The following is a 24,737-nucleotide window of genomic DNA, read 5'->3' as shown; positions in this document are numbered from 1 at the left end:
ACAAGCATGGTTTGCAAATTGAAGATTATGCTGCCAAAGGTATCCTCATTCCCTCAGAGAAAAAGATCTAAGCTGTGGACCATGGGAAGCCAGAATCGAGAATAAACCAAATGAAAAATAGTTCTCTGTCTGATAAGTATTGTCAGTTTGATGGTTTGATGCTTTCTATGTAAGCAGGATGATATACCTGATTAACTAATGTATCCCACATCATGTGTATGGAACATTTTCTGTGAATGGAGAGAATAATATCCAAATTGTCCTCTCTCATACATTCAGGCATTTCTTTTCTCTTTGGCAAGTTTGTATTATTCACTCCTGCAAGGTGTTGCCCAGAACTCTACTCTACATGGGATTTGGGCCTTGTTTCAAATGCTCTAATAAAAACACCCCACACCACGCTTCATCCGTAATTCTGTCATATTGGGTACATTAAAAGATGGTCCTAGTAATAGTATTTGTGTGGAGTCTAAACATCTGAGATTTTCAAACCTTGTCAGCCAAGATCCCTATAAGGGCTTCCTCAAGGTGGCGCTTTGTGCCAAAAATTCTGTAACTTTTTGATTTCAATGTGGAAAGTTCTATTCTTTTAGTTTTTTTTATATTCCCTTTCCTGATACTGATTCAGATGTGATGCAAACAGATTTGTTCTGAATGCCATAAATATGCTATTAACAAATTGCAGCCCTGCGTTGATCAGCAAGGCCTCTTGGATATCTCTGATTCTCACTGTCTTGTCTTCGTTTGGGCTAGTTAGATTGTTTTGTGTATTTTGGGCTTGCAGATCAATGATTTCCGCCATACAGATATCCATGGTCTAGCTGTTATGAAATAGAAGTTTCGGTGACTTTCCAGAGACAGATCCAGGTTGCGTAGGACAGTCTCCTAAGTCCTGCCACGTGAACCACTACACTGGGCTTTGACTTCAGAGTAGCTGGACAGTTTTGTCAAGCCATGATATTTGGCATTTAGAATGCTTGGCAAGTTTTTCATGAATATGAATGATGGAGATTAATATGTCTGATTAAATACAAGAAACATACATACTAGCAATGGCTCTCTTACTTTAAAGCCAGTGCATTATACATTTACCTTGTTTCCCATCTTTCAGTATCTCTGTGTATATGTTGTATGTGTAGCTTTAGAAAATGAACCAAGGCAGAGCCACTCAAGCACATATTGTGACCATTAAGTGGGCAGTCAATGTGCTCTGGTATCTTTCTTTGTGCACACACGCATTTGTACCAGTCCATCCTCAGAGTATTAATGAAGTCAGCTGAAGGACTAAACGTACCAGAATTTTCTTCAGGAAGTTGCTTTTTCTGATTAGTGTGCGTGACAGAATATGTGCAACGCTGCTAAAACTTTTATGTGTTTTGTAGGATACAACGTATTGAACCATGCTAATGGCAGTCCAGGAAATATGAGCAATCACAGCCCACACTTATGTTTACAGAGTACTGATGACAACCTTTCAACTGAATTGAAAACAAGTTGCAACAGTTTGACTTCTCTCAGCAAACAGATCTATGTGGAAGGTCACAATGTACCTACTCCCCAGACTACATTACAAGAAAGAACGGGCATGCAGCTTTCACTTGAATATAATCGGAACTCAAGCCCTTTGAATTTACCCAATCAGAAAGAGGTTGGGCTTGCTCCTGATGAAAATCTTCATTATGAATCTGAACTCCAAAGAGAAAAAGCAGAGAATATGAAGCTTCTTGACCAAGTTTCTAATCTTCAGAGCAAAATGGGGGAACTTTCTCCATCGAGGTGAGAACCTGTAGCTATATGAACCTCTTTAAAAAAAAAAAGACTAATTTCATTGCATTTTGTGTGAGAGAGAAATCGTCTGTTACAAGAAATTGAGATGAAAATTTGAAAACGTGCATGGGACAGGTATCCAACAGCAGAATATCTCTTACCTGTAGTTTGATCCATGTGTAGATGTTATTTTTACTGGCACAATAAAAGGAAAGGGCTTGTTTTACAAGTGCTTAGTGATTAAAGGTATTTCAGTGGCCATATTCGTGTATGCTGTTAGGGCTTAAAATCCTACAATCATGGACAATTTCATGAGAAATATTACATTTTCATTTTGTTTTATCAGATACGATTCCCTGGTTCAGTCCCAAGCACGGGAGCTCTCTTTTCAACGGCAACAGATTAGAGATGGCCACAACATGTGTATTGTGTACCATGATCATCTTGTAAATCTTATTAAAGCTTTTGAGGAGTTACTTCAAGCAAGTGATGTTGATTATTATGTTGCCGAGGGCTTCCGGGAGCAACTAAATCAAAGTATGCAGCTGCTACAGACACTTGAAGAAAAACTTTGTTATGGTAAGCATGTTACATTGGCATTACTAGTCGAAGTATTCATTTAATGAAGTGTTAAAGTTCAGGAAGCTGTGAAATGACATAGACTCCTGCAGTTACTCAATATACGTTTAGAAGATTTATTTTAAAGTAATTTAATCTAACCCTTTCAGATTTGTTCATGAAATGCTCACTCTCTCATTTTAAAAACAATTCTCAGTGTTGTGATTAAAAGGTACTGCTCTCTTCTATTTACTAATCGCTACCATAAATCCAGCTCTTATGATTGTGTAAGACATTGTAACGTGGAACTTAAAATATAAATACGATGCATGTATAGGAAATGCTACATTTGTTTCTCAAGCGCAATTTCTTACATGAATGACTATCTCTCCTTGTTAAATCATCAAGACTTACCCTTATTCTGCCCATCTCCCTTTTGTTAAAATTATCATCCTTTCATACTGGCACCTTTTCTTCTGCCCTGAGAATGAAAGATGTTCTTCATTTATCAAAGAAATTCAGCCTTGACCCCGATGAAGTATGATGCAACACATTTTTATCCTATCACTCATCTGCCCTTTCAGTGGCCAAGTCCTTGAAGAAGTGGCAGCATTACAACTACAATCAACACAGTCTTATGCAGTCTTGTCAGCCTTACTTCCACTCACTCAGCAACACTGGAACTAGGATGCTCCAGTTCCCGCAAACCATGTACAAAGAAGATCTTTGTTTTCTTGTCCTCCTTGGTCTCTCTGCAACACTCAACACTCTAGATCATAACAGTCTAATTAACATTCTCTCTTCTTATAAGGACATCTCTGGCTTTGTTGCCTTCCTCTTCAACTACCAACATCATGTGTGGCTTTCCTGTTTCCGGTTCTATTTGTTGTAAATTCTGATGTTAGTTTCCAGTGTTTTCAAACATTGTAAAAATCAATGGTTATTAGTTTTAACTCTTTTTTGTGCTATACAAAATGATGAGCATAGTGTTTTTCCAGGTCGTTTAAAGAATGTCTAAACACTGACAAAGGGGGGAGGGGACGGGGAGTGGTTGCAGAAAAGGGTAGGTCTAGTACCAGTGCTCCCAAGAACGTAACTGTACTCACTGGATGGTAACTGTTCCTATTAAAGATAGCGGTAACCCATTAGGTTACAAGAAACAAATGTGCATAGATGGTCTCTTAGTGTGTTACTGCTCTGATGAAGATGGGGGAATTTCTCCTTTGGAAATTAGTGCCCTCACACACTCTTGCGAGTGTCATGCTTCATCATCGGGCGTTGCTCCTCGTGGGAGTGGCGCTGCTGTCCTCCACGGGCCTCGCGAGAGGGCTCTTTATCGGAGATCTTTTAGGAGATGCCGCAGTTGTGCATGTGGCTTCACTTTCACTAAACACACACTGGGCTGAGAGCAGCAGAGTAATACCTCGACCTCTACCTCATTTGTTTTTAAGAGGTGCCCTAGTCTACTGCCACTTGGCTTTTATCCTTACCCCACGGACCTACAAATAAAATTCATTTAATGGTACCGATGGGTTAATTTTAACATTCCTACACCACATCTTCCCTTTAGGCCCACACACACACATGCACAACTGCGGTGTCTCCTAAAAGATCTCCGATAAAGAGCCCTATCGCAGGGCCCTTGGAGGACAGCAGCGCCACCCCCACAAGGAGCAACGCCCGATGATGAAGCATGACACTCGCAAGAGTGTGTGAGGGCACTAATTTCCAAAGGAGAAATTCCCCATCTTCATCAGAGCAGTAACACACTAAGAGACCATCTATGCACATTAGTTTCTTGTAACCTAATAGGTTACCGCTTTCTTTAATAGGAACAGTTACCATCCAGTGAGTTCAGTTAAATAATGTGCCTTTGTTTATTCGTATGGTCAATTCTTCCTTCCTTATTTCCTGCTGCTAAGACCATCTATGTACCTTCTCCTTGAATTTGCTCTTCTAAGGAAGTATTCCTCCTTTCCCCCACCTTCCTGCCTGTCTCATTTTCGTCGAGCACTCCAACTGCTCTCTCTACAGTCCAGTTCCACCTCATGTCCAGGATGAGCAGGAATGCTGATATTTTTGCAGCTTATTTAGATTTGATTGCAGCAGATAAAAGGTTAATGGTGAGCATTTAACACCCCTTCCTGCTGCTTTATTCTTTGAAGATCGACTGAATGAAGAAATTCAATTGTGAGCTGCTTGTCTGTGTTATTGCAGGACAGTGCCACAGTGTCGCCACGCTGTCTTGCACTTTTTGTTTCATGATACAAAAAAAGGACTGGTCTAATTAGTGGTATTCTGACCCTATTTCTGCTCTATATGGTCATTGGGAGAAAGAAGTCTGCTGAGGAATTAATTTTCAAACTATTAGCTACAAGATCTTTGGAGTTGGTAAACTCTTCTGCTGTATAAAGAAGCAGCTGAGGTAGTAAAGAAACTTTATGACCTGCCAAATGCCTTGAATGTTTCACACCATAAATGGAGATTATTTTATGCTTTTGGGCCATACTTAGGGGATTTTGTGTTTATTTGCAAGTCATTCCTGGAACTTCTAAGAAATATTTTTTACCACGCATGCGGGCCTTTGTTTATTTGAAAGCAGGTTGTAGACCTTGCTCCTTACAGCATTCACTGTGTAGTGAATTTTCCGTCTCTTGATAAGAACAGGTACAGCTCTACGATTACATTATGTATATTGCCCTAGTTTGTCCAGGAAATTTTATCAAGTGCCAGGCCTTATTTCAACACTATCGATTTCATGTTACGTTTTGACATGGAGGCAGTAGGATTGATAATTGACTAGGTGTATGGGGCTATATCTTGAACGTGGTTTACTTCAGTGTGCAGGCTCAGCAGTGGACTGTGCGCAGGTTTTTCCTCAAATTAAGCTGTCTGCAGCACATACTTGGAAACCCAGAGCTATAGCTACACTGTCTGTAGTTCATTCACAAACTCATAGATTGTGTGTGTTAATGTGTGTGATGAAGGCAGCTAAGTTTCAGCAAAACCAAAGCATAGGTATCTTCTGGGATTTGGCATGTTTGCTAAAGTTGTTCCTGATATGGACCTTTTCCTTCTGTATAAGGTGGTATGTCTCCTACAGGAATACTTTATAGACCACCACCATATAAAACTAAGAATAGGAATAGGAGTATTGGGTACAAGACATTGGTCTAGAGGCATCTGTATGCACAGTGATCTTCATTACCACAGTTTTGTACTTGAGCTTTCAAAAAGCAAATCTTAGTGATGGAGAGGGGATGATTCATTACTTGCCCTTACTTGAGACCCATCTCAAAATGCACCTGCTAGCCAACATGCTGTGTACAGTGAGATAAAGCCATGCTACCAAATAGGAATTGCAATTGTCAAAAAGGCCTATCAAATGGCTTACCTTGGCGCGAGTTGGTCATAGTGGGTTCACCAATCAGATAAAATTGCTTGGAGGTAGAGGCTCCACTCAGTTAAAGCTCAGCAAAATCCAGTGTTTTCCGGTTACTGCTGAAAAGAAAATGATCCTTTCATTGGTGTTTTGATGGTTATAATCAGTTTTAACTCAAAACCTCTCATGAACCTCATGAGTGAGTGGTCACACAATTAGAGAGGCTCCTGTTTTAAGAATATTGCGAAGAGGTGGGTCTTGAACCTTTTTGAATGAGAGCGTATTTGTCGGCATTCCTAGGGGGATCAGACAGGAGTTCCTTTTTGCAGGGATAGAGCCTGAATAGGATTGTTTTTGAGCTAGGGCTATTTTAAATTTCAGAGTGAGTCCTTGGTGCGGTAGATTCTGGAACCACAAAATGATTTCAGCAAACCGCTTTGAATGCTCGGTCTGCCCTTGTTTTGCTTTGAACACAAGGCACCGTATTTGGATTTTGATTCTCACTTCAAGCAGGAGCCATTTAAGATCCTTCAGAACACGAGAGTTGTGGTAAATCTTTTTTGTTTTATTAGAGATCATCCGGGCTATCGAGTGTAGGACCGCTTTAAGGGCCTGCAGGGTTTAGCCAGGAAGCAAGATAGGGTGCATTGCCTGCATCTAATCTGGAGATTGAATGCAGGAACAGCCATCTTGAGTTGATTATTTGAGAGAAGATGCATTATTCTTTTTATTGACCCAGGTGGAAATTTGCTGTTTGGGTACAACCTTTTAGCTGTCCTCTCCCAGTGCTGCTTACTTTGGCAATTCAAGCTCCAAATGATGCAGTGACGAAAACAGGCAATAGCGAATCACCCTACATGTCACACTTAGTTCTAGGACAGGGTTTCCTTAGCAACAACACTTGCTCAGTCAGGAGAAGGGCCATTACAATGTGGCATGAAACACTGTTGATTTCCTATCCCCAAGATGGTCTCCACATCTAAACATAATGACACTGCGACACATGGGTGTGCAGTTAAGAAGTATATGTTGCAGTAAACAAACAGCCAAGTCGCTGTGGTGTGCTCTCTGCCTCTCCCTCAGTGGTGATCATGTTTTGTATTGTTCTGACCAATGCTGACCTTTCTCAGGGCTGCTGCCTACTGTCCTAGTGGACGATGACAATGACAGGTGGGGTCTTTGCTTTACTATATTGATTTATCTAGTGCATTAGCATGGCACTCTTCGTGACTGAGTGAGTAAATGCTCTTTGGCGCATGGCCTGTATGGTGATGTTATCTGGTGGCAAACAAGCTGCTTCAGTCAGACTCACTGTATTTCAAATGCAATCTGTGCTTAAAGAGCACTCTGATGCACACGCACATTATGTGTGCATGCATGCAAGACAGTAGGACTGACTTTGGGTTAGGTGCGCAGGAAAATACCTTAGCCGGGTAGAGCATCTAGTAGAAAGTACTGCAGAACTTTTCATTTGAAGCATCATGCAGGGTCCTGGAGCAGATGGATCGTTGTCTGTGAACACTAAGGGGGCGAGTGGAGGGGGCTGAGACTACTTACTGGAGTAACTGGTGCTTGATGACAACAGTAAACACCATTGTTTTTGCACATGATGGAAGAGTCATTGATCCCTGAAGAGGTGTTTAGTGGGTGAGACTGTCTGGCAGAAGTCAATTGGCAAGGGTCATGGAAAATAAGTAAATTGAAAGCCAGTGTCACTAATACACCATCCGAACTTTGCGCAGCCTTATTAGGGTAGGCGTATTTTCTCTTTTCTAGCGCTGCTCTGCACACTCTGAACACTTCTTGTGTGCTCGCCCGCTTCTCCCATGCCGTGTGGGACCCTGTGTAGCGCCTCTTGCCCTCCCTTTTGGAGGAAGCCCAGAATCCTCTTGTTCCTCTGGTACAAGATGAGCAGCAAGCTGACACACTTAACATCCTCTGTGGTATAGACACTACCAATTCTGTTGGTCTTGCTATGCCCTCTTTCATAGCTCTTGCTATGGCCTCTTCCATTGCTCTACGTTGGTGCGCATGGTTGCATACTTCCAGGTTTTCAGAGTCTGTGCAAACTGCGTTGATTAACATGCCTTTTGATGGCACCTCCCTTTATGAAGTGCACGCCAATATGGATTTATGCCGATTAAGGGATAGTCATGGTGGTATGGAGTCTTAACTCTGTTGTTGTACTAAGGACGTCGGATACAGTTGTTTCTCCTTGTTTTGACACTTTTCCACCTTCCTAGGATGAAGTTCTTCTCTCCCCTCCAGAGAAAGTGTGTGATGTTCCAGCTTTGATCCTGTGATCGGTTTTGTTTCCAGCCATCTGGAACTTATCTTACTTTGCGATCTCCTGGAAGCCTGTTCTTTGGCTCTTTTGCTGCTTGAAATTTCCTACCCGAGTACTTAGTGGCAGGTATTCTGTTTTATGTTTTGTGATTGCACTATTGCCTTGTTCCCTGTTTTTAGGGAACTTATTTTGTATGCCTTGGAGGCATTTTTGTGAGCTACCTATGTACTTAGTACCTCTTACAGGGACTTTGCCTTCTTATTTTCCCTGCCCTTACGTATATATGGACTATGCTGGTGCAGCAGGCAGGCAACCTCTTTGGCCTGATTTGCTTTCATATCCATCTTCGACCCTTTTCGGTGTCGTCCTTCTCTTTGCTTTACTCTCTGGAATGCATGGATTTCTCCTGTTGTATTCCTATTTATTCAGGCCTGGGTTCCACAACTCCAGCCTTATCGTGCTCCTAAGACTGTTTATCACCAGCAGTCTCGTAATCTTGTGCCTGTTTTATACATATCTGCCGTCGCACTTGCGGGGTAGCTGTTGTGTGTGCTGTTCTTTTCAGTCTTCTTCACCTGGGATACCAGTCCCCTTGATTGTTTGGAGCCTTGCCTGGTATCGTTGATTCTCAGCGACTGAGTTTTCCCTTTCTTTCCTGTATCTTTCCTCCCTAGATTCCCACCTTCGTGGCATCTCTTTTTCTATAGGAAAGGTTACAATTAACCCCCCCCCCCCCCCCCACCCCCTTCTTTATTGGTGGTATTTTATTACTTTTTCTTGGGGCATATCCTACCTTTTGCATGCTTCCATGAAAGGTTGATCAGGTTTCTTACCCGTTTCTCCTGCTTTCGTAAGTTGGACAATGTGTGATTGTCATAATCAACTATCTGATGCCCTTAGTTTCCGCCCGCCCTTCATTTCACCCTGGCAGCCTTCTTCTAATTCATCTTTTTCTTCATGGTGGACTTTCCACATGCTGTTATTCTTTGCTTCTCCTGCTTCTGCCTGCTGGCATCCTTCTTCAGTCAATGGCATTGGTTCTTGGGCGGTTGCCCTTGATCTCCTATAGTGGGCACTGTCTTGCACTTCCTACTTTTATGTGGCATTATGTTGCTATTTCCCAGCTTTGTCTTTCTATCTCCACCTCAGCTACTTTGGTAACTCTCCTTTTACAATGGTAGTATGTGTTGTCTCTGTCTTTTCTTGGTTACCTTTGTTCTTGGAGTATCGTTTGTTCCTCCACTTCTCGGCCTCCTGCTCACTGGTGGTGGACGTGGGTTACCTTTGGAGGAGTGGATATACTTTTGCTGTACCCTGTATGACTTGTGTGTCTGCGGGGATGTACTGCTCGATTTTCCCGGCCTTCCGGTGTTGCAGAGCAATCCATATGACTTCAGTCTCTTTCCATCCGAGTCTAAGGACTGGAGTAGTGAGTAGGGCCTATCTATTAGACACTTGTGACACCATCCCGTGCTCCTACCCTTAGCTCAGGGCCTATATACATAGCCTAGGGAATAGATTCGTTAGCCTTGAGGTTGTTTCATGGAGCTGTGTTGAATTCAGGCCTGGTAGGCCTCAAACGGGAGAGACTCCATCTTTCTTTCTGCTCCGGCAGCCCGGGACCTTTCCAGAGGGAGGGGGATGTTTTAGTTATGAGGTGTTATTCGCTCGGAGAGAACCGGTTCAGGCCGGCCCTTATCGAAGGATTGTATTTTTCTTCATGCCGAAGACACTACATCAGGCCGGCCGGCTGGGAAAGTGTCCTTGGTACGGGGAGGTACAGGAATTTGGTGGGCGGCAGGTTTCGAGCTGGAAATTTCCATGAGGGAATGCACTTCTATATTAGTGAAAGTCTGAGTGAGATAAGGGCACTTGCTTCTAGACCATAGGCGGCATCTGGCCGTTAGCAGAAGAGCTATTACTTATTCCAGGGAAGACTTATGCTGAACTTGAATCCAAAGAGGAGAGAGTAGCCGATAAAGACGAGGTTCCAGTGACTCGGAGAGGGAGAAGGGAGCAGACCCACAACTGCAGAGGGGTGACTTCCAGGCTAAGCCGAGGCATAGACGAGAAGGGAGCCTAGATGACCATTGAGCACGGGCTACGTACCATAAAGGTGAAGTCGACCCCTTTTTCTTTAGAGTATACAACTTAACCTTTCACTTTCCTTGCAGGTTGTCTATATATATAATGTATTCTGCGAATGTGCATGTGGCATTTAAATAAAGTATTTAGCTTGTTGTACGTTAGCATGTGTTGTGTACTTTTGTATAGGAGGATAGCCTATTCTTTAGTCAGAGTTGCCTTAAAATGAACAGAGGTTAATCCTGGTCAGGTAAGTGGTAACTGGATGAGGGGGAAAACAAGCCCCTCGAACTAGAGAACAGGTTGTGCTCAACTAATAGTCTTTGTGTGATCTGATATATGGTAACCCCGATTCCCCTGTTGTGTACCGCAGTAATAATAGGATGAGCTCGTGCTAAGGCTGCCGTGTAGGTAGGAGATTCTGGGTCTGACTGAGGCCGCGAGATCGTGTGTGTGTCGCTGCCGAATGGGTAGGAGATTCTGGACCTGACGGAGGTCGCGAGACTTTGTGTGTTGCTACCGGATGGGTAGGAGATTCTGGGTCTGACTGAGGCCGCGAGATCGTGTGTGTCGCTGCCGAATGGGTAGGAGATTCTGGACCTGACTGAGGTCGCGAGACTTTGTGTGTTGCTACCGGATGGGTAGGAGATTCTGGGTCTGACTGAGGCCGCGAGATCGTGTGTGTGTGTCGCTGCCGAATGGGTAGGAGATTCTGGACCTGACTGAGGTCGCGAGACTTTGTGTATTGCTGCCGAATGGGTAGGAGATTCTGGACCTGACTGAGGTCGCGAGACTTTGTGTGTCGCTGCCGAATGGGTAGGAGATTCTGGACCTGACTGAGGTCGCGAGATCGTGTGTGTGTCGCTGCCGAATGGGTAGGAGATTCTGGGTCTGCCTAAGGCCGCGAGACTGTGGTTGCTGAGATTGCGAGGCTGTGAAACCTTGGTATAAATATATAATAGGAATTCCCTGTCCTTAGGTGGTACATATATATGTGGTTATTTAGGTGTAAAAAGGCCCTAGGGAGGGGGTAACGTTCTGTTTTGGGTCAGAAGGGCTCTGTAGAGCGGGTTCCACCCGATCCGAAAACCCAAGCAGAACATTTGGCGTCACAAACTGTTTACGTAACCTGTGTGCGTTGTGGTTGTCTTGTGTTTGCTTTCGGCGTGTGCGTGATTTTCTTTTTTTTTGTATATTTGCGTGTATACTTTTTCTTTCTCTTTCTTTCTCTCTTCCTTTCTTTTCTCTGCGTTTCTTTTCCTTTCTTTTTCGCGATGTTTTCTAGGAAATCGAAATCTACTCTTAAATTGTCCGTTGATATTCCCGGATGGGATTCAACGCCTTATGGTGCCTTGGCCCGAGAGTGGGCTGATTCTACTGGTCTGAGTGAAAATTGGAATTCTTCTTTGGAGTCGGCGGAACCGGCTAACGTGATTGCTTGTTTGCAGACGGCACCTGTCTTGAAGGGTGAGGAGGTTCCCGCTTTGGGGCGCAGAGGTTGGGTTATTCTGTCTGCGTATCGGATTCTGCATGAGAGGTTGCTGAAATTGCAGATCTCTTTTAAGGATGCGGAATCACACCTTGTTGAGATTCAGAATTCTAACACTTTATTGCGGTGTCAAAATAAGTTGCTTTCCGACAAACTTGACACTTACCAAACGGTTGCCGAAAGGGCGGCTGTGCGGATTGCTCGTTATAAGTACAAGAACAGGCGTGGTCGTGTTTCGTCGCGTAAAGTGCGTCTGGTCGTGGCGAAAGCTGGACTGGATTGGAATCCTGATGAATGGGATGGTAATATCTGGGACTCGTCTACGTCTTGTTCCTCGGGTGAGGAATGTGCTATGCATGAGCTTTCTCGTTCCCGTCCTGACAGTAAGTCTACTTCTCGCACCTCTGATGGTGCACCCCGTGATTGCGCTCGTTCTTCGGGCGGGATTGATACTTTTCACACTGACTGTCCCTCTACTCGTACTGCTCGGGCTCCTTGTGATGCTCGTCCCGTTGTTTCTGCGCACCCGGTTTTTCGTCGGAAGTTGCAGCAGTCTCCCAATGCTCCGCAGGGTGTTTCTTTGGACTGTTTGGAAGATTTTACCCAGCAAGAAATTAGTGATATTTTGCAACGCTTTCGGCAGCGGACTGGTGAGGCTTTGCTCACGTGGATGGTGCGCCTTTATGAACTAGGCGCTGCTGGTATTATGTTGGATACTGGCGATTGTTTGAAGTTTTGTTCTTTGAGTTTGGATTCTACTGTGCAAGATCATTTTCGTAACTATAATGGTGGTGGTCAAATTTCTTTGCTCCAATTGGCAACTGAAGGTTGCAATTTGAAGTATCCTACTGAATCTGACTGGCCTGTCAATGACAAGCCGTGGTATACCTTGCGTGATGCTGCGCAACGTCTTAAGGAGGAAGTGATGAAAACGGCTATTTTTCTGGGCACTGCTGACAGGTTGCTTGATGGGTTGTTGACTTCTTCGGTGCGGAATCGTATCATTCGCTCTTCTCCTGTTGCCTACAAGCAGGTCATGATGACTTTGTTGATTAACCAGACTGGTAATGTACTATCTACGGTGTTGGAGTCGGTACGCCAACTCGGTGAGTTGGGTGAGTGGTTTAAACCTGAACGTCAGTCCCGGTCTGACACTCGTACTCCTGGTGAATATAAATTTACTAGACGTGATATCTTTACTGGTCTTTTGGCTGATGGTGTGCGTCGGGAGGATATTGATGGTGAGACTACTGCTCGTTTGTGGGAAATGTTTCGCAAACGGGGCTTGGACCGGAAGGAGGGTGCCCGGCGTGTTCGGACGACTGAGTGTGATCGTGGTTGTTCTGATGGTAGCGGTGATGATGATCGCCGTGGGCACTTTGATCGTCGTGATGATCGGCGTCCTGTACGTGATCTGTCTCCCCGTCGAGAGCGGGACAGGGAGAGAGAGGGGGAAAAGGAAAGGGGGAGAAATGATCATGCTTACAGCAGACGTAGAGATGATAGGGATCAATCCCCTGAATTGAGAAGGAGGGAGGATCGATACAGTTTGGCCGATCGAAACTCGCAGTGCAATGTAGAGGACAGGAATCCATTTCATAATAGAGATGGATATGAACAGGAGGTATCGATACCTAAGAAACGTGAGAGTCTTTATCCTGATTTGTCCTGGTACACAGAATGCAGTAAGAATGACTAGGAAATAGGTCAAGCTCCGGTACACAGATGGGCTCACAGAGATAATAGACCCTATGTAGATATTGATATTTTTTGGAGACATCGTAATATCCAAAGGGCCCGAGCATTAGTTGATACAGGAGCGGAGGCCACTCTTATTCATGGAAAATCAAAGAAATTTACAGGGCAGCCTTTCACTATTACCGGATTAGGAGGAAAGGAAACCCCTGCAGTTCAAACTTTGCTTGAAATGAGAATAGGTAGAATCCCTAGAAAGGAATATTCTGTATTAGTGGTGCCACTTCTAGAATTCATAATTGGAATTGATATTTTGAAGGGAATGACATTGCATCTTGATGATGGGTGTTACCAATTTGGAATGACGCATTATATCTCGTCCAGACCTATACGGGTTGGTCGTTTAAGGATGCCCCCCATACAAGTTCCCCAGGCGACCAAAGTGGTTTGTCAGAAGCAGTATCGTATTCCGGGTGGTCATGAAGAGATTAGTACCACCATTCAGGAGTTGGTTGATGCAGGCGTTATAACTCCAGTTACTTCTGCTTGGAATAATCCTGTTTGGCCGGTGCGTAAAAGTGATAATTCTTGGCGCATGACTGTTGATTATCGAGAATTGAACAAACACACGCCCTCTTTGACTGCTGCAGTACCGGATGTTATCACCCTAATTGAAAGAATCCAAACACATCCAGGTACATGGTATGCGTCCATCGATATTGCTAATGCTTTCTTTTCTATTCCAATTGCCCCTGAGTGTCAGGAACAGTTCAGTTTTACGTGGAATGGGCGTCAGATGACGTTCAGAAGTCTTCCTCAGGGCTATGTGCATAGTCCTACGATTTGTCACCGGCTGGTGGCAGAACACTTGATTGAGGTACCAGTTCATCCCAAAATCCAGATATGTCATTATATTGATGATGTTTTGATCCAAGGCGAAACACAAGAGGATGTTCAGACACAATTAGATAGAGTCATTGAGTGTCTGCGTGGGAAAGGTTGGGAGATCAACCCGGACAAATTACAAGGTCCGTCTCAAGCTGTAAAATTTTTAGGTATTAATTGGCATGAGGGACACCGCGAGGTGATCCCTCAAGTTAAACAGAAAATTCTTGATTTTTCGGTTCCGAGGAATAGGAAGGAAGCCCAAAGATTCATTGGTTTGTTCGGTTTTTGGCGCCAGCATATTCCTCATTTGAGTCAAATATTGGCCCCTTTGTACCGAGTTACACGTAAAAAGAATGCATTTGAATGGGGTAAGCAACAGCAAGATGCATTTAGTCTGGCGAAAGAGGCAATTCAACATGCTATGGATCTCTGGCCTGTACGTGATGGTGATGTGGATTTGAATGTGTCTGTGCAAGGCCCTTATGCAAACTGGAGTCTGTGGCAGAAACAAGGCAGGTGCAAAGTACCATTAGGGTTTTGGACCAAAAAGCTACCTGATGCTGGTGAGCGTTATACACCCTTTGAGAAACAGCTACTTGCTTGTTATTGGGCTTTGGTGGATACCGAGCAATTAACATTGGGACATGACATATTATTGCGTCCTGAAATTCCTATTATGCAGTGGGTTTTGAGTTCACCAAAAACTCATCGAATTGGGCATGCTCAGGAGGCGAGTGTGATTAAATGGAAATGGTACATACAAGACAGGGCACGTGTGGGTCCGAAAGGAGTTGCGTCTTTACATGAGCAAGTGGCGCAAGCACCATCGACTGAGACTGAGAGTGAGTGTTCTGTACCTTTAGAACAGGAGTCTCCTGTCAAGTGGGGTAAACCTTTTGATGATTTGTCCGTCGAGGACAGGAACCATGTGTGGTTCACAGATGGGTCAGCAAAATTTATTGGAACTACACGGCACTGGAAGGCGGTGTCTTATAATCCGATCACACAGAAACTGTTGAGCACAACTGGTGAAGGGAAGAGTAGTCAGTTCGCAGAGCTCTATGCCGTTTATCAAGTTTTGAAACAGGAGTTACCTGGTGTATGCCATATTTTCACCGACTCCTGGTCCACTGCCAATGGACTGGCCGTTTGGTTACCGACCTGGCATTCCCATAATTGGAGGTTACACTCCAAAGAGTTATGGGGAAAAGAGTTATGGCAAGAGATTTGGGAAATGCTCCCACAGAGTACTGTTACCATCTTCCATGTGGATGCTCACACCCCAATAGATTCTCTTGACAAATTTTTTCATAACATTGCAGATGAGCAATCTAAAATTGCCGAGGCAGTGGTGGACAGACAAGATCCTGATATTGCGGGATTGGCGAAATGGGCACACCAGAAGGCAGGACACTTTGGAGAGAAGGCCACTAGCAGGTGGGCTGCTGATAGAGGAATTTATATTCCCCTGGACCTAATCAAAAATGTTATTTTACATTGTCCCGTCTGTCAGCATATCAGACAGCGTAAAGTACCCCAAATTGTTAGAGGTCATTTACATCGCGGGAAATTGCCCGCTCAAATCTGGCAGATTGATTACATCGGACCCCTTCCCATGAGCAGAAATTGCCAATATGTTTGCACAATTGTCGATACATATAGTGGTTTGCTAGTAGCTTTTCCATGTAAGCAAGCCACCCAATTGAATACCATTAAAACATTAGAATTGATTATGATGTATTATGGTGTGCCATTCCAAATTCAATCTGATAATGCATCCCATTTTCGTGGAAGATTGGTACAGGAATTCTGTGCGGAAAATAATATCAAATGGATCTTTCATATACCTTACTACCCGCAGGCCTCGGGCCTGGTGGAGAGATTGAATGGCCTGTTAAAGGATCAGCTACGCAAATTAACAGATGACAAGTATAAAAATTGGCGAGACTTTTTACCCCAAGCATTATTAATCCTGAATAATCGTCCTTTTTTAAATGCTGAATCTCCACTTATGCGTTTGTTCCCCCCAAAGGTTGAGACTATGCCTAATGTAATTAATGAAACTGTGATGTATTGGGAAATTACTTCCGGAGCTCTGGCTCCATGCAGAGCGACCCCAGGGTCGGCAGGCTTAGATTTGCATGCCATGGATGACACCGTTCTAAAAAGCAAAAATCGAGTCATCATTGCTACCGGTGTTGGTATTCATATACCACCGGGGAATTTTGGATTGATCGCCCCTAGATCGGGGCTGGCTGTAAAAGGCATCCAGGTACTTGGAGGGGTAATTGACAGCGACTATCAGGGAGAGATTAAGGTACTTCTGCTAAATAGCAGTGAGAATGACTTGCTGATACACCGCACCGACCGAGTGGCTCAATTACTCATTATGCCTGTTTTCAGTGGTGAAATAATGAAAGGCACTGCCCCAACTTTGCTAACTGTACGAGGCCAGAAAGGCTTTGGCTCTACGGATAACCCTGGAGCCAAGATTTGGGTGCAATCGCCTAAGAATCCCCCTGAACAAGCAGAGGTTATTGCCACCGGTCAGGATAATACCATTTTGGTTATGAGGCCAGGGAAAGATAGCTGGGAAGCTGTCCCAGCTAATAAATGTTATTTACGAGAATGATTAATGCCTGTGTTTGGTTCTTTTTCAGATCATTCTTTGGATTGTTGCTGCAGGATGTGTCGGTACTGGACACCGTTCGGTCTACTTCGGAGAGAGAGAAGGGATCCCATTAACCCGGGATGAATTGGGAACCAGAGTGTTGCGTTCCTTCAATGCGTGGGACTCGTCATCGAACTTTTGGACACTGCTGGCGAAAAGAGTAACTGATGCCCCTCACTTCTGTTTGACACCGATGAGATCTGTGCACGATATCTTAGCGACGTGCCTAGTTGCTGTCCCCGCCTCGCTGGAGACGTTAATAAGCATCTTTAATGTTTCAAAGGCTCGTCCGAATATTATTCTGGGTGATTTTGCTACCCATGCATATTGTCCTTTATGTACTGAACTGCCGAATGAGCAACTTCCCATCCAATCCCAAATAACTACGTATAACATTACACAAGGTGATCTATGCTTTTTCCTCACATGTAATCCTAATGCAATTTCTGAATGTCTACGTCTCAAGTTAAGAGGCGCCACTGTTCTCACATCTCATGAACGAACTCTGTGTTTCCAGAGGACACCGACCACATGTGTTTCAGTCCAGAACAATATGACTTGCAATAGTTTGGTAGTTACTCCCAGTCACTATCGTGCAATATTGCTACCTGCCGGATGGCTTTTCTCATGTGGTAATACTTCCTGGCCCTATGTCCCTGCGAACATTTCCGGAGGCCCGTGTGCCATTACTAGACTCAGTTTACTTATGTTCTCATCACATCCAAATGCCAACTCTCGTGTGCTCCGAGATACAACTACGTTACAGGAGGATTGTGACTCATCTTTGCATTTATATTCCAAGTCTGAATACCTTAGTCTAGCTGTTTCAATTATTGGTGTCCCTGCTTTGGCGGTTTATAATGCTAAATCCATTGGGAAAATGGCTTGCTGGATGGTCAAATCTATTAATCATACTTCCACAGTCTTATCTGACTTACTATTAGACGCCCAGGGTGAACGTAGAGCCATCTTGCAAAATAGAGCAGCCATTGATTATCTTCTGCTTAAACATGGACATGGATGCTCGGACTTTGAAGGCCTCTGCTGTTTTAACTTATCTGATCATACACAATCCATTCGTGCACACATAGATAAATTGCATGACCTAACTAATGAAGTTAGGAAACACATTGATCAGAGCTGGTTTGACTGGCTCTTTAACTGGTTGCCAGACATGAATATGCTACGCCACACATTAGGTGGCATTTTGATTGCTCTTGTTGTTTTAATTTCTATCTGTTGTTTTATTCAGTGTATCCCTTCACTGCTTCAATTCTGCACATCTGGTACTAGACATAGATCAGTTAGTTTTGTTTCATATTATTCTTCCACAGATGTTAGTTCCATTTAGTATATATATAATAGACTGAAGTCAAGGGTGGAACTGCTCGATTTTCCCGGCCTTCCGGTGTTGCAGAGCAATCCATATGACTTCAGTCTCTTTCCATCCGAGTCTAAGGACTGGAGTAGTGAGTAGGGCCTATCTATTAGACACTTGTGACACCATCCCGTGCTCCTACCCTTAGCTCAGGGCCTATATACATAGCCTAGGGAATAGATTCGTTAGCCTTGAGGTTGTTTCATGGAGCTGTGTTGAATTCAGGCCTGGTAGGCCTCAAACGGGAGAGACTCCATCTTTCTTTCTGCTCCGGCAGCCCGGGACCTTTCCAGAGGGAGGGGGATGTTTTAGTTATGAGGTGTTATTCGCTCGGAGAGAACCGGTTCAGGCCGGCCCTTATCGAAGGATTGTATTTTTCTTCATGCCGAAGACACTACATCAGGCCGGCCGGCTGGGAAAGTGTCCTTGGTACGGGGAGGTACAGGAATTTGGTGGGCGGCAGGTTTCGAGCTGGAAATTTCCATGAGGGAATGCACTTCTATATTAGTGAAAGTCTGAGTGAGATAAGGGCACTTGCTTCTAGACCATAGGCGGCATCTGGCCGTTAGCAGAAGAGCTATTACTTATTCCAGGGAAGACTTATGATGAACTTGAATCCAAAGAGGAGAGAGTAGCCGATAAAGACGAGGTTCCAGTGACTCGGAGAGGGAGAAGGGAGCAGACCCACAACTGCAGAGGGGTGACTTCCAGGCTAAGCCGAGGCATAGACGAGAAGGGAGCCTAGATGACCATTGAGCACGGGCTACGTACCATAAAGGTGAAGTCGACCCCTTTTTCTTTAGAGTATACAACTTAACCTTTCACTTTCCTTGCAGGTTGTCTGTATATATAATGTATTCTGCGAATGTGCATGTGGCATTTAAATAAAGTATTTAGCTTGTTGTACGTTAGCATGTGTTGTGTACTTTTGTATAGGAGGATAGCCTATTCTTTAGTCAGAGTTGCCTTAAAATGAACAGAGGTTAATCCTGGTCAGGTAAGTGGTAACTGGATGAGGGGGAAAACAAGCCCCTCGAACTAGAGAACAGGTTGTGCTCAACTAATAGTCTTTGTGTGATCTGATATATGGTAACCCCGATTCCCCTGTTGTGTACCGCAGTAATAATAGGATGAGCTCGTGCTAAGGCTGCCGTGTAGGTAGGAGATTCTGGGTCTGACTGAGGCCGCGAGATCGTGTGTGTGTCGCTGCCGAATGGGTAGGAGATTCTGGACCTGACGGAGGTCGCGAGACTTTGTGTGTTGCTACCGGATGGGTAGGAGATTCTGGGTCTGACTGGGGCCGCGAGATCGTGTGTGTCGCTGCCGAATGGGTAGGAGATTCTGGACCTGACTGAGGTCGCGAGACTTTGTGTGTTGCTACCGGATGGGTAGGAGATTCTGGGTCTGACTGAGGCCGCGAGATCGTGTGTGTGTGTCGCTGCCGAATGGGTAGGAGATTCTGGACCTGACTGAGGTCGCGAGACTTTGTGTATTGCTGCCGAATGGGTAGGAGATTCTGGACCTGACTGAGGTCGCGAGACTTTGTGTGTCGCTGCCGAATGGGTAGGAGATTCTGGACCTGACTGAGGTCGCGAGATCGTGTGTGTGTCGCTGCCGAATGGGTAGGAGATTCTGGGTCTGCCTAAGGCCGCGAGACTGTGGTTGCTGAGATTGCGAGGCTGTGAAACCTTGGTATAAATATATAATAGGAATTCCCTGTCCTTAGGTGGTACATATATATGTGGTTATTTAGGTGTAAAAAGGCCCTAGGGAGGGGGTAACGTTCTGTTTTGGGTCAGAAGGGCTCTGTAGAGCGGGTTCCACCCGATCCGAAAACCCAAGCAGAACAGGGGATTACTATGTTTTTTGTATACATAATTATTCTTATATGCATTTATTTGGATGCATCTGCATGTATGTACCTATCTCTTCAATGGATCTCTTGTGGATGTCTTTTACTTCAGATATTTATGTGTGTGTTTGCACATATGGTCATCTGACGTTCTGTATGGTGTACGTCGCTGCATCTTACCTCCGTTCTTCGTAGTGACCTGGTTCAACATTCATGGTTGTTCTTGTTATTTCCATCCTTCTATTCAGTGAGTGTCTCAATTCAGACGCTGCCCTGCCTGGAAGGACTCACGAGCATTTCATTCCTACTCACCATATCGCCCCTGGGTCCCTGATGCTGTGTGTCTCCCCTGCAGCCGCTGTTTGACATCGCGCAGCCATCGCAGGGGGAGACTACAGCTCCCAGAAGGCTGAGCGCTCCTCAGCTGTTCAGAATCTTCGCGCCCGGAGGCGCTTAAGAGAAGGAGGCTCCCTCGGTGGAGCGGGTTTCAATTCAGACGCTGCCCTGCCTGGAAGGACTCACGAGCATTTCATTCCTACTCACCATATCGCCCCTGGGTCCCTGATGCTGTGTGTCTCCCCTGCAGTCGCTGTTTGACATCGCGCAGCCATCGCAGGGGGAGACTACAGCTCCCAGAGGGCTGAGCGCTCCTCAGCTGTTCAGAATCTTCGCGCCCGGAGGCGCTTAAGAGAAGGAGGCTCCCTCGGTGGAGCGGGTTTCAATTCAGACGCTGCCCTGCCTGGAAGGACTCACGAGCATTTCATTCCTACTCACCATATCGCCCCTGGGTCCCTGATGCTGTGTGTCTCCCCTGCAGCCGCTGTTTGACATCGCGCAGCCATCGCAGGGGGAGACTACAGCTCCCAGAGGGCTGAGCGCTCCTCAGCTGTTCAGAATCTTCGCACCCGGAGGCGCTTAAGAGAAGGAGGCTCCCTCCGCGTCGCGGGACGCGCGCGGGCGGCGCCAGGCTAAGCCCGGGCAAAGGGCGGGCCGTCTGTGGCCGTCCGGGGCTGGACAAGGCTGGGCTGGGCCACCCCTCTAACCGGCACCATACGTTCTTTGGGATTGTTCGTTTTAACACCTGGTCGGTTTTTGAGGTTTGCTCTGTTAAGGTCTTTCATGTTTTGATAGCTGTTGTTACAAACGTATTGAGGCATCTGTTGTAGAATACGCTATGGCGAAAAACTACAACAAGGGCTCTATAGCGGGGGGGTCAGGGACCCTAGACGCTTATTTAAAAAAAGCTGAAAATGCCGTGTCAACAGAAATTGAAATTGTGGAAAGAAGGTTGTCATTAGAGCCTTTTACCCAGCTTAACTCAGTTGTTTCTACACAGGCTACTCATTCTATCTCTTCTGGGCCTGCTTTAGAGTCCTGTCTTTCCAGTGCCCAATTTTCGATGAATGTCTCTAGTCCTCCTCTTTCCCCCCCAGCCTCACGCACTAGGCAGTTAAAGATCCCTTCTGTTGCCCCTGTTAAAGTACCCAAGGGTAAGAGAAAAGCTACTCATGCCCCCAAAGGAAACCGCCAACAAGCTAAACAACCTAGGAATAAAGATCCTGGCCAAGGGTTGGTTCATCCGGAAGGTAGTTTAGTGGTTGAGGCAACTCCTGTTAAGGGAAATGGGCTTACTGAGCATAGGGCTCAAGGGGATGTAGCTACTATGAGGGACATTTCAGTTGATTTGATTAAGCTGTTGGACGAGCGATTGAGGGCGATTATATCGCCAGTCTTGGATAGACTTAGTAAGATTGACGATAGACTTATTCTCATTGAACGTCATATAGCGGGTCAAAGTGCACCGGTGTTAAGGCCTAATCCATCTGATCTACATCCCCTAAGTGTAGTCACTTCTAGAGTGTCTGAACTGGTTGAGTCTATGTCAACTCCTGTTGCTGGCCCTATAAACCCCTTACCACCTGCTCGGGGAATCAATGGTGTTAGCCCAGGGTCGAGGGGTCATACTGAAAGACAAAGTTCTCGGGGGGAGCCTACACATAAGGATCCCCCACTAAATTTGCCACCAGAGGCCTGCCCATATACGGTTATTTTGGCCAATGTCCCGAAAATTTGTGATGGCAAGGAAGAGCATTGGTCCTCCCTGAAAAATAAAGCCCTCCACTATTTGGCTGGGAAGACAGTCTTGGGGAGTCACCTCTTTGATTGTTTTAAAATGGTGAGAAGGGTTCCTTGGGTGGGGAAGTCCAATAAGACTCTGAAGGGTGACTGTGTCGTTGTGAATTTTAGTTCCCCCGATATAGTTGACCATATTTTAAGACAAGCAGGGTCTATTAGAATTCAACAGGACTATGTTAATGTTCTCCCATTGGGCTTTTTTTATCCACCACTATTTTTGGGGCCTGTCGGAATGAGAGAGCATACCTTTCAGCACGTCCCTGCAAGTAAAACACTGCTATTAAGTAATAGATATGAAGTCCTTAGTACTTTAGATGTTAATGACTGACATGACTGACTCAGGGTCGATAGAGTTTATACCCATAATGACGTATCCAGTGCAGTTTCTTCCAATTCTTTTGGGTTTTTATCTCCCAGGATACCTGCTGTGGATAATATTGTCAATTCCAGTGCTCTAATAGTTAAAACTTTACCTTTACAGACAGAGCTTGTCATAAGAGTCACGCAGAGGCGCCCTGAGGAAGTTTCTGTAGTTAGGAGCGGAATAGCTCCTATCATTAATTTTGATAATTTGGGTGTTGAGTTGCCTAATAATAGAGTAGAAGCTGATCCACTACCTCTTTCATTTAATTTGGAAAATTGTTTAACAAAAGAGCGAGTGTGTGTAGGAGGCACTCCAGCAATAGATATAATTACTGCTTTATCATGGAATATTGCTGGTCTTCGCTCTAAAAGAGGTGATCAAAACTGGAGGGCTTTTCTTTCCACTTATCATATAATTGCTCTGCAAGAAACATGGGAGGCTACAGATGCTTACTACCTGGATGGGTATCAGTCCTTTACCAAATACGCTGTGCCTTCTGTCATGGGGAGACCACAAGGGGGTCTTTTGTTATTATTCAGTCTAAAGTTATTAAATAGCATGGAGCTGTTAGTGACCAATTCTTCTCATATTTTAGCGGTGAAAATGGAATGTGTTAATTTGCCATCATTATTGGTGGTTAATTTTTATAACTCATTCACTAGATTGGATGAGTTAGAGCATCTCAAAGCACTGTTCAGATTTTTGGACAAGTATGATGCAATTAATGTTAAACCTTATTTGCTTTTACTTTTTGGCGATTTTAATATTCATGTATGTCATCTTAATTGTTTTGCAAATAACCATCATGATTTTTGCCCGCAAGAGGCTAACCATTTTGAACACTCTAAGGGTGGGATATATTTAGAGAGTATGGTATCGGCCTATCATTTACACATGCCTGTTCAAGACTTGTTGGTTCCCGTCCCTACGTTTACGGGTCAAGGCCATTGTAGTACAATTGACTACATCTTCGTATCTCGCATTCTGATGAACTTACTGGGTACTTTTCGTGTTACGCAAAATGCCTCAAGTGATCACAATCCTCTTACTCTGGAAATCAAAGTTAAGGCCTTGAGGAAAGATGTTCCCTTGCCTTCGATCTCCAACACAAATCTAGAGACTACTAGTCAGGGAAGACGATTGAGATGGGATGTTATTACCCCGGCCGATTTCCTTGAAAACTTATATGAAAGTAAAAAAGAGGATTTTAGTCTGTGTCTTTCGGCAGTGGCACAACCGAGGGTCATTCTGGGTGCCTTTGATAGAATAACTAAACAAGTTATGGGGTATCTTACCAGTCATGGGAGACCAAGGCCCAAGAAATTTAAAAACTGGTTTGACCATGCTTGTTCTAGTGCTCATTCTGCTCTCTTATCGGCACTGAAAGAATCCGGTAACAACCCTAGTAAGATAGCAGAGGCTAGAAGATGTTACAAAAAAGCAATAAAGGACAGGAAAAATCAGTTAAAAAATAAGGCATGGGATGATTTGTCAGACGCAAGTATCCAGAAAAATAGTAGCCAGTTCTGGAAGGTGATTAATAGTCCTCTTTTTGACGAACTGGAGAATACTAACAAAGAATGTCTCATCCCGCCAGACAGATGGGTGGCTCATTTTAGTGGTCTTTACTCGGAGATTCAAGAACTTAATCCAGTAAATTATGCGGATAGTACATTAGCCTCAAGAATCCTTTTTAAGGAGGAAGAAGTCCTGGAGGCCATTGAGTCAATGGCAAAAGGTAAAGCCCCAGGACCGGATGGAGTTCCCGCGGACCTTTATAGGGCTGACTCAAGGTTTTGGGCAAAACTTTTAACTCGTGTTTTTAATGCTGCATCTGAGGCCGGTGCTCCTAAATCTTGGGGCAAAGCTGTTATTGTCCCTCTTTTTAAAAAAGGTTCAAGAGAAGATTCGGCTTGTTATCGGCCTATTTCTCTCTTGGATTCTGCCATGAAAGTAATGGGTAAAGTTGTCCTTGCTCGCTTAACAGTGTGGTTGGAGGAGAAATCTATAATCTCTGACCTACAATATGGGTTCAGACAAGGAAAGGGTACTGTAGGTCAATGCCTTAATTTACATCTCATTATTGGGAAATACACGGTCGCTAAGCAGGGAGACCTCCATTTAGCTTTTATGGATTTGTCCACTGCTTTCGATCTTGTAAATCGGCAAAAATTATGGGCCTTAT

The 24,737-nt window shown here is 44.6% G+C and overlaps 1 protein-coding gene across 1 annotated transcript in view; it reads left to right on the top strand.

Annotated features, from left to right (window-relative positions):
- CDK5RAP2 (CDK5 regulatory subunit associated protein 2) overlaps positions 1-24,737 on the top strand; it is a 723,544-nt gene that overhangs the window by 419,631 nt on the left and 279,176 nt on the right. The window contains exons 24-25 of the mRNA XM_085609970.1: positions 1,383-1,776; positions 2,114-2,346. Of these exons, the coding sequence (XP_085466096.1) occupies positions 1,383-1,776; positions 2,114-2,346 (627 nt within the window). The remainder of the gene's footprint in view (positions 1-1,382; positions 1,777-2,113; positions 2,347-24,737) is intronic.

The sequence above is a fragment of the Triturus cristatus genome, chromosome 1_2, assembly GCF_964204655.1.
Source record: "Triturus cristatus chromosome 1_2, aTriCri1.1, whole genome shotgun sequence".
Lineage (NCBI taxonomy): Eukaryota > Metazoa > Chordata > Amphibia > Caudata > Salamandridae > Triturus > Triturus cristatus.
Note: the sequence above shows the minus strand (reverse complement) of the source record. Positions and strands in the feature narration are given on the sequence as shown.